Source organism: Mya arenaria, chromosome 8 (genome assembly GCF_026914265.1).
Source record: "Mya arenaria isolate MELC-2E11 chromosome 8, ASM2691426v1".
In the NCBI taxonomy this organism is placed as follows: domain Eukaryota; kingdom Metazoa; phylum Mollusca; class Bivalvia; order Myida; family Myidae; genus Mya; species Mya arenaria.
Window position 1 is genome coordinate 7493502 of NC_069129.1, and position 10692 is coordinate 7504193.

General features: G+C 35.1%; 1 protein-coding gene across 1 annotated transcript; it reads right to left on the bottom strand.

Moving 5' to 3' along the window:
• Positions 1-867: 867 nt before the first annotated feature.
• LOC128242645 (protein phosphatase 2C-like domain-containing protein 1) lies at positions 868-10517 on the bottom strand. Its single transcript, XM_052959884.1, has 8 exons — positions 10410-10517; positions 8952-9084; positions 7686-8668; positions 7353-7470; positions 5326-5427; positions 4591-4814; positions 3826-4002; positions 868-3508 (listed from the first exon to the last, which is right to left on the bottom strand). Exons 2-8 carry the CDS (start codon positions 9043-9045, stop codon positions 2864-2866), a joined length of 2343 nt encoding a protein of 780 aa, XP_052815844.1. The 5' UTR covers positions 9046-9084; positions 10410-10517; the 3' UTR covers positions 868-2863.
• Positions 10518-10692: the final 175 nt, after the last annotated feature.

Consider the following 10692-nt stretch of genomic DNA (forward strand, 5'->3'; position numbering starts at 1 on the left):
CTATAAATCGTATCAATTGACTTGGAATAGAATGTTTGAGTTTAGTTTTATTCCTTTGTACTTAACATATAAATAAGTGTTTTTACCCATATTTCTGAGTGTATTTTCTATCCTTGCAATGATATGCAGTTAAATTTAGCAGTTTTTCAGATGGCCAAGGGACATAACTCAATAAACTCTGTTTCTCAGGTGACCAAGGGACATTACTCAGTAAACTCTGTTTATAAGGTGACTAAGGGACTTTACTAAATATACTCTATGTTTCTAAGGTGACCAAGGGACATTACTCAATAAACTCTATGATTCTTAGGTGACCAAGGGACATAACTCAATAAACTCTATGCTTCTAAGGTGACCAAGAGACTTTACTAAATAAACTTTATGTTTCTAAGTTGACCAAGGGACATTACTTAATAAACTATGTTTCTCAGGTGCCCAAGGGACATTCCTAAATAAACTCGATGTTTCTCGGGTGACCAAGGGAAATAACTCAATTAACTCTATGTTTCTCAGGTGACCAAGGGACATAACTCAATTAACACTATGTTTCTCATATGACCAAGGGACATTACTTAATAAAAACTACAGATATTCTGTCCTGAGTGATAGGACTTGCTACAACAATGCATAGATACATGTATTGCCATTGTGAATATGTCTACCAAGTTTCATGTGAATTGTAGAAGGACGATAGAACGAATGTGCCAAAACCGTGGAACAAATACACCAACATTGGATGTAAACTAGTTATTGTCATTATAATCAGCCATCTTGACTTAACAGTTATAAAGAACAAAAAAGTACACATAAAATTAAGAAAATGATGTTTATTGTTTTTTATATGATTAACAAAGCTAATGCCAAATATCAACACTCAACTGTAGAAAGAAAATTTCAAGAAATCAACAATAAAGCACCAAAAAAATAGGAATAAATACACACATGAAGTAATACAGCATAATAAGAAGGCAAGCCAGGTTGATGTCTATGTTAGGGTCATCTGATAGGTAGGTTTTTTATCATCTTTTAAATCATAAAAAAATACAAAACATGAAATATCAAGTCAAAACAACCATTCAAGGAGCTGACTATTATAAAAATGAGTTTAGATCAGTAAAAAAATGGTATGTACTGTAAAAAAGGTTAAAATTATTGTCAATTATTCACAACTTTATTATTAGATTTTCATGTTTTAATCCTTTTAGTTCTAAATATGTTGTCTTTTGAAACTAAAAAATGATTGTTTTTCAAGGCATTTTGTTTCCTTTTTCCTTTTTTTGATAGTGTTATACTAACTCACACAAGATATTTTCTCAAGTTTTACAATCCGAAACTTCCCAATTTCATTGATATTAAGAGAGTAAATTCAACATCAGCTTTCAATACAGTGTAGCCTTAGATGCTGAAAAACTTATTTTACTCGTTAACGATTTGTTTTTCAAGCCACAAAATCTTTCTTTCATTTATCAAGCTGTATAAATTAGTGTAATACTGATGGTTCTTCTCATAGGAGGGAGAAAAATAAGATTATATATTTTTATACATAATAATATAAAGTATATAATTAAAACACAAATATTTTAAAAAGATATAAAATGATGAAAACATAACAAATAAATGTTAATAATCAGTAAAATGCAATTTCCAATTTACTTAACACTCCAACAACCAAACTTAACAAACTGAAACAAAAACAAACATACATTAAAACAAAAAAAACTATGAAGATATTTTTTATCTTTGTTTTGACAGAAGGGTTTCAATACATTTTATCAAATCATGGCAACTCAAGTAAGATTCCTTTATCACATGAAACCAAAAAAAAATGCCCCCCCCCCCAAATATTTTATTAATTTTTCAGAATAATAAAATAAAATTCATGCTTCATGAGTAGGGGGCAATGACGTCACAATCAAGTTGATTATATGCCTCTCAATTTCCTTTTTCATATCCAACAGTGAAAGTACAGCTCGCTATATTTAAAATTCCATATCATGCTTAGTGGGTTGCATTGAGTACCTCCCTTTAACATGCTATATTAGTATGGTGAAATGACATCACTGTGAAGTTATATTACACTAGCATTATATTATAAGAAAATACATATTGTATTTCACTTGAAACAAGCAACATCATGTGATGAAATGTTATAGAAATATCCTATTGATGTTTATTTTATGTGATTCCATCAATTCTACACTCATTTTTATACCATACCCTGAGAATGTAAAAATAAATATCAGATTTAATTATTATAGTACAAATTATTACTCTTTGAGATAACTTTCTATATGTAAGTTTAAATACATTACAAACAAAGCATTTAAAAGCAAGATAAAATATGAACATGTATTATAACTCTAGTTATATAAGCTGTCTAAAAAAGATTATGCTTAAACGTAACATGATGAACGTAACATGATGAATACAGAACAAATGTAAACACTGTCAGCTTATCAAGCAATTGACAACAATACTGTTTGGAAACCCTGTGAATGTGTGTTGTCCGCAAACTATAAAAACATTATCTTTATACATTACAAGGTATATGGAAATCACAGCACTAGTAGAAATGAATAGACTTATCATTCTATAACAGCAGTATTTTAAACCCCAATTCAACAAAATGTTATAAATAATAATCCTTACCATTTCACTTACATTACATGCAGATAGTTTTTCTATATCCTCCATGAAAAGGGGATCATATTTCAAAACAAAAGGTGGCAGTGGCTTAAAGCTTTCAACTAGTTGCAGTGAACATTTTCAAGCTCTCTGATAGTTATTAAATGCTAATTTACTTATTAATAACAAGAACTTAAATGACAATGAAATGTTAATTCTCATTAGTTAAGCTATGTTGTTAAAGTCCCGAGCCCGGAAGCAGGACAATCATAACAGTAACATTGTCCTTGGCCCCCGCTAACAACGCAGCTTGAACCAAATGCTGGGCCATGTACTGAGCATGGTTCCTTTGAATCTGCTCACGAGATGGCGGACCATCAAACAATGATATTCTTGAGATACTGCCTGGAAAGGAGACATTGTCGAGGTACGATTCTACATCGGCTTCATTACCAGAATCAGATTCATCGCCTTGGTGACTCCCGACCTCTGTTTGCATATCCTGTTCACGATAATTCTTTTTAGGCTTTGTACTTTTGTCACTTGAGTTTGGCTGACTTGAGGACGGCGTGGATTGATTCTGTATTTGAGATGAGGATTCTGATTGTTTGCCCTCACCTGGGGTGCTAGCTTTTGATCTTTGACTTTCTGACCTTTGTGAGTCAGATAGTTGACCTTGACCTTCAGCTGCCTTTTCTTTATCATTTTCATCAGATGACCTTTGACCTTCAACTGCTGTCTTTGAACTCTGACCTTGACTGTTGTCTGACTCTTGACCTTTTTCTTGACCTTGACCTTTGGTTGACCCCTGGCTTGATTTGACGCTACCATCTTCTTTGAGACTCTCAGCAACTGATTCCAAAGTGGCACTTCTCTGTCTGCCCTGCATAAAAGTAAAGCAATAGTGTGCAACATAACGTTATTTATCTTCCATTCATTATGAACAAGTTGAGAACAACATCTTACTTCAAAAGAACTTAACATTTGTATACACAAAGATTATCCTGTGAATCTGCATCCAGTATATGAATGAAACTGAAAACTATAAAAATGTGTTTGTTTCTAAATCCACTGCCCGGCCCTCCTGCAGTTAAGTTGGCCGGTATATTGTTTTTCAATAATTTGCAATAAATGAGCTCTATCAAACTGAAAGTTGTTACATGATACCTTACAATATTACTCAGAACTTAAAAGCCAAACCTGCTGGGCCTCGGTACTCTTCCTTCCTCCGTTTGGAGTGTTTTCCCTGCTGGAGAATGAGACGCGCCGTGAGCTCGGTAGGTCCTGTGAGGAGTTGGATGGGGCCATATGATCAAATAGGGAGTTCAGTGTGGAGCTTACTCGGTTCGGAGCGGGAATTTGGTTGTTCGGCAAAAGCTGTAAAAGAATTTCAACAAGTGCGAAAACATAGAAAAAGAGGTACTTTTCACACAAAAAGTATGCTGGTAAAACAAGCAACTAAAAGCATGAGTGATGATGTAAAATGTACTTGTTAACATTATTAGCTGAGTTTATAATTATATAAATGACTACATTGCAACAATAGTAAAATAACTCAATAACTGCATGTAGAAATACAAGCATACGTTGAGTCATTTCATTAAGGTGACATCATGATTATACCCTGAACTAAATATTACCTAATGATATTTTGCAGACTTGCATATATTCAACACGATCTTGGCCGGTATTCATAAAACACCTTAAGTAATTTCTAATTAACTTAAGTTGATTTCTTAATATGTTCACAGTCAAATTAAGCAAAAATGTATAAGTCTTAAAAACATATAATATTAAAATTTCATAAAATTAATGAAAATATAGCATTTTAGAGACTATTAATACAATGTTTTTATATGACCAGTGAGATAATTAACTTTTGTAAAATGACATAAAATGATTTAAAATGTTTTATGAATACCGCCCCTAAAAATCAAACAGTCTTATACTCAAACTTAAACCTACCCTTATCAGAATTGAGGCAGCCTCTTTTTCAGTGAACACTTCCCACACTCCCCTTGTAGCTAAAATTAGAAACTGTGCATACTGGTCAATGGGTGCACTTCCTGTGTGGGGTTCAACGAGAACACATTTCTTTAAGGGCAGGTCACCATGGTTACCAAGGCCGCGGGTAGTCAGGAGCACGCCATTGACACAGCAGTCTTTATTACTTTCAGTCAGAGTTCCCCCTAAAGAAGATTAAATGAATATAGAATTTATCATGAAAATTAAGTTGAAGAAATATTTCCATTTATATTTCTAAACTCTACCTGTTTTAAATTCATAGCAAATGATTTTTCACGAGTATCAAATTTGAGTCTTTTTACAGTGCATTAATTTTACATTTCCAAACATTGTAGACGATTTGGCAAACATACACTTATATCTTTCATAGATGGCATTGAATTTTCACCTTATTGGTATCTGAAGTATGTCGGACAGTGCACCTTAAAATATCAATGTGTATCTTCAGGAAGCCAACCAATTACAATATGCTTATACAGTCAAAATCGTTCGCTCCATATTGCTTGGCTCAATTTCCTCATTGGCTCGAACTCGATTTTTATTGACTCTATGTAAGCATTCCCCCTTGGCTAGATATTTCGCAAGGCTCAAAGTATATTGGCCGGTCCCTGGAATATGGAGCTAACGGGGTTCGACTATTTATATGTATTTTTGTATGACGAATAGTCCAATTACCATCTTTGAGTATTCTGTTGCGTTCCTTCTTATTGGCCGGTGTGTGATCCTTGGTAAGACTGTAAGCGCGATTTCCTCGTACCAACACACCATGGACATTACCTGTGAAGATCATAAAACACAATTATTGTTCATTTCAAAATTCTTAGATTCAGAACTTACAAAATCTGAGTGGTCATTTTGTCAAATTCCTCATTTTTTTCACCATGATAATGGACTTCACAAGCTGTACCTGACAGCTCTAAACTAGAACTGTAAGCCAAAGGCTAACGAATACCCCCCAACCCTTCCCTGTCTAGGTTGTTTGCCCTGGCCTTAGTTATGGTATCATTAGAAAGCACAAGGCAATACATTTATTTAGTTTATTTAGAATACCTATTACTGAATCAGGGACTGCCATGGCACTGCAGCAGAGATGAGGGTGAATTTGACAGTCTGCCAACCCAATTTTTGTTTACCCACCCCCACCACCTCCCCCCCACACATGAGTACCAAGGAAATAATACAGGTGCACAAAATCACATATACAAAGGTTCACATCATGGTCATGGATAGCTGAAAGTTTGAGAAAAATATATTGAAAAATGACAAAGGAGTAGGCCACCAAAGCGAATTTTGTAACAAATTTAAGGCCTGTATGCACCTAACTTCAGGACTTTTGATGGTCTTTTTAAGGACAAAATCAATTAAAGGTCTTTTTAAGGCCCTGCAAACATTCTGATTAATACAGGTGCACCAAATCACATATTCAACAGTTCATATCATGGTCATTGACATCTGAAAGTTTGAAAAAGATTTATAGAAAAAATGAGAAAAAATGACCAAGGATTAGGCTAGACAAAGCTGTATAATTTTTGCCTATTTTAACTTATTCAGGGGCCATAATTGGAGACATGATCATGTGATTCCAATCACAGGGGCAAATGTTCTCACCATGGCTAAAAGTTTGAAAAAGATTCATTCAAAAATGACGAAGGAGTAGGACGAACAAAACTAATTTTACCCAATTTAACTCATTAAGGGGCCACAACTCCACTCAGGATCATGTGACTCCCACCAAATTCATGGAGGCAAAGGTTTACATCATGGCCATTAATATTTGAAAGTTTGAAAAAGATTTGCTCAATAGCTTCAAAGAAGAATCCTGGACAAAGCTAATTTTGCCCAATTTAACTCATTAAGGGGCCACAACTCCACTCAGGATCATGCGACTCTGACCAAATCCACGGAGGCACAGGTTTACATCATGGTATTTAATATTTGAAAGTTTGAAAAAGATTTGTTCAATAACGACAAAGATGAATCCCGGACAAAAAAAAAACGGACGGACAGACGGACAGACAGACAGACAGACGGACAGACGGACAACCCGATTCCAGTATACCCCCCCCAAACTTTGTTTTGGGGGGTATAATGAGATGCAGTATTTATAAAATAATACACACAGACAAAAGATGACGTTAAACCAGTAAGATCATTTAGTTGGTTAATACCATTTTTACTCAAATATGAAGACAGCTACAAGACCCTTTTCTGTGTACTGTAGCCTAAAGTTAAGCCAGGGGTCAGCCAAAGGTCAAGGTCAAGCAAAAGGTTGAGTCAGACAACAATCAAGGTCAGAGCTTTGAAGGACAGCAGATGAAGGACAAAGGTCATCTGATGAAAATGATGAAGAAACTCATACTAGTGTCCTTTTTAAGGGACCAAAAGAAACTGCCCTGGTGGGGCTCAAACCAATGACCTTTGGTGAGAGGTAAACACCAGAGTTACCAGTATAGACTAGACCAATCTCAGAGAAACACATGTAGTGCATTACTATAATTCTTTAATTTCAAGAGTTTCATTTCGTAAAAAAGTATCAGTATAATTGCTGAAATGAGGCAGGGGGATTGGGAGAGTTCTCCAAATCAGAGGCAGCAAAAAGGTAGCTGGGTGGGCCATCACTTATTGCGGAGTTTTTTTACTCGGCTACAGGATCATTTTGAAACCCCTGCTAATTATTAAACATGTATGTTAATCATCAGTACCTGCATTGGCTATATGTATCTTCCCTACAGTTTTTGGAGGGTCGAGCTGCCCAGTGGCTGCCCTTTCACTGACAACACTTTCACGATCTGTTTCTAAAGCTTCCTCTTCAGTTAAGTCCTAGAAAAAACATTTTGATTATTTATAAACAAAATATCAATGTTAGATTTTAAAAGTGGACCTCAAATTACACACTAATGAATAATACCATGCTGTTTTCATTTTCAAGCTAATTTGAATTAATTCAATTTCCCAATAAATGTATCTCTGTATACAATTCTAAAAGTTTTCATAATAAACCAGTAAAAAGTATATCAAGGAGTTAAATTCCAAACCTGGATCACACATGTAGCAGCTGAGCAACCACTCCATCTAATTCTTGAGTTTTCATCCTTTCCATACGACAGCAAAATGTCCAGGTAATAATATGCTCGAGCAAATGAATTCTCCATCTTCTGCTCAAAGGGAGTTTTCTGTCTCTTTTTTTTCTTTCCTTCATTGCTGGGTTCTTCTTTAAGTTTGTCCAAATTTTCGGGATCACTATCCAGTCTTTTAATCATTTCATTGTATTTAGACTCACAGATGTTGATAATGTTCTGAATAATGCTAACACTTTCGTCATAGAGAACAGCCCTTTCACTCTGTTTTGTGTCCGGTCTTTCAAACTTGTAATGTGAAATATCTGGCTCTCCCAAAACATTGCTTCCCATTACTGACTTTGTTCTTGGATCAAACTTTATCATTTCACTAAGAAGCAACTTATGTAGTTCACTAGCAGCCATTTCAGCTGCAAATCTTCCATGATAACCATCGTACAAACCAAGGAAGCATTTATGTTTGTCTTCACCAAAGCAATCCTGAAATATCCGAGTGTCTTCCATATAGGATTTCCATCTCTCATTAGCGCTTGCTGCAATACCAACAGCATGCACGCAATCCGGACTGCAGTTTAAGGCAACCCCACCAACACCCGCATTCACATCTTCTCTAACCTGTCTCATCTCTTCAAAATTTCCATCCAGTAACGATTTAAGATATTCATAAGCATCATTTATTTCTTGTATCTGCTGAGGAGTAACTGGTTTATCTTTTGTTGCAGCTGATTTTATTTTTCTCATAACAAAGTTTCGTCGTTTCAGTAGCAAGTCAGAATTCTTCGGTTCGTCACTTCCATACCGTAGCAAGGTCAAAGCTTGATGGAAGCTTCTGTGTTCTTTTAGTGCCGTTAAGGGAATGAAGGATTTACATTTCTCACAAATGATGGAGATATCTGGTGCAGGTCTGAATGGATACTCTGTCAGCATTGTCTCCGGAGTGTCTGTAGAAATAGGTGCAACATTTTTATAATGCTGTATTCTTTAAGTTGATTATTATTATTTAAATTTTTGAGACTCAAATCAAACCCTAAACAATCATTTTTTGGCATTGAACAGGCTTTATAGCATGCAAAGTTACCTAATAGATGATAGAGAAGTAAGACATTAAACTCACGAATTAATTACAGTTTTAAAGCATCTATGGGTCTTACAATGATCAAAACTATTTGTTTATCAGAATCAATTTAAAACATTACTACATATATTTACGTTGTATACATGTACCTGTTCTCTTTATTTCAAGGCCCTGGAAGTTTAATGTTGGGTCATACAATGTCCTGTTTGATGGCTCATACGGTGACTCAGATGCCTCCGTCATGGTTGCTGCCTTTTGTTTTCTCTCCTACGCCAGTGGATTCTGGAAGACACGAAAGTCAGAAGGCATATGCAGAAACATGAATTGATTCACGGGTAATTCTGCCAAACAAATTCTTTCTCTTTTTAACATCTTATACATTTAAATGTTTTTATTTTGTTTATATGCCTCAAAAGAGCTTTAAGTAGACATGCATGTATGATTGTGTTTGGTGCATTGGTTAGAACCAGTTAGAGCAGACCTCGTTACTCTCTCATTAGTGTAGTTGGTACAGCAATTTTTTTGTTGCAATTTACTGCCTTCTAAAGGCTGTTACCCCTTGTGAAAAACTGTCCTTTTTCCCTAAATTTTATAATTTTTTACCAATTTGATAGACGCAGATTAAGTTTATGAATAAAAAAGCAATAAATTTCTTGAAATATAAACAAAATCTTGACAAGACTAAGTCTTTCACAGCATAATGTATGCATAAACATGTTGCCATTATATTAGCTATATAGGCCTGATTTTGTATATTACCCAGTCAACTTTTTTCCCAATTTGCAAGGTACAGGTGGTAAAAATAATTCCAAAAATAATCACTGTGGTACTGCTGTGTGTAGTGGGGAGTTTGTGCACAAGTAAAAGATATTAGAGAAACTAATGCTAAAACCTACAGACATCCACACATCGCATACAAGTACAAAGTCATATTGTTTTCTTTTGTATGTATTTCTTTAGACCTTGCGGTCAAGGATAACCCGTGACGGGGTCCTTTGTTTTTGCTAAAGGTACAGCACGCAGAGGAGACAGTGGTGGGATACAATGAAGTTCGGGTGTGATACCCTAGCTCTTTTTTGAAGAGACCCCTTGGTTCTTTTACATGCTCCGTGTAAAGCACTGTTACACAGGGTACAACTTTCCTGGGTTGAACCAGTACTGAGTACATCACTTTTCTTATTACTGCACTTTAAATGCCGAGCGCCAGGCAATGGAGCTACTTGTACCAACTTTTAACGTCTTTTGGTTTGACGTGGCCAGGGATGTAACCCAAGACCTCCCGCTCTGTAGGCGGATTTCTTAACCACTAGGTCACAGAGACAGTACTGCTGTTAAACCTGATTAGAAAATTTGAGTCTTTACTCATGAATCAATGATTTCCATATAACAGCTTATAACAGTCCTAAAATATCCATTCAGATCTGCATATATACACTAATACATGCACATGCAGACTATCCGAAATTTATTCCTTCCGAAAACTGTAAACTGAAATCAATGAACAGTCATTTTGAAAGTATATAAATAGGTACAAACAAAATTAAATATCTTTGATGAGTACATCAATATTGGCTTCTGCTTAAGAGAGGACAGTGACTATGAATTACCGTTTTAAGTTTAAATTGGATTTTAATTGGTTTCCTGGGTAAACATTGACTGGTTCACGAGTTGTCAAGTAAGGCAGGTACTCTCTAAATATTTAACGAATGGATAAGGTTGTGTTTTAATTGCTTACTACAACTCGAACATTAAATTTAAAAAGCTTAAATACTATAAAAACAGACGGTATGCTTTCTTTCATAATTATAAGAATATTTGGAAAGAAGATGCAACTAGTTGGTCGATTCGATTCTGGAGCCGCTAAGAAGGTTCGTAAAAAAAAAAATGTCG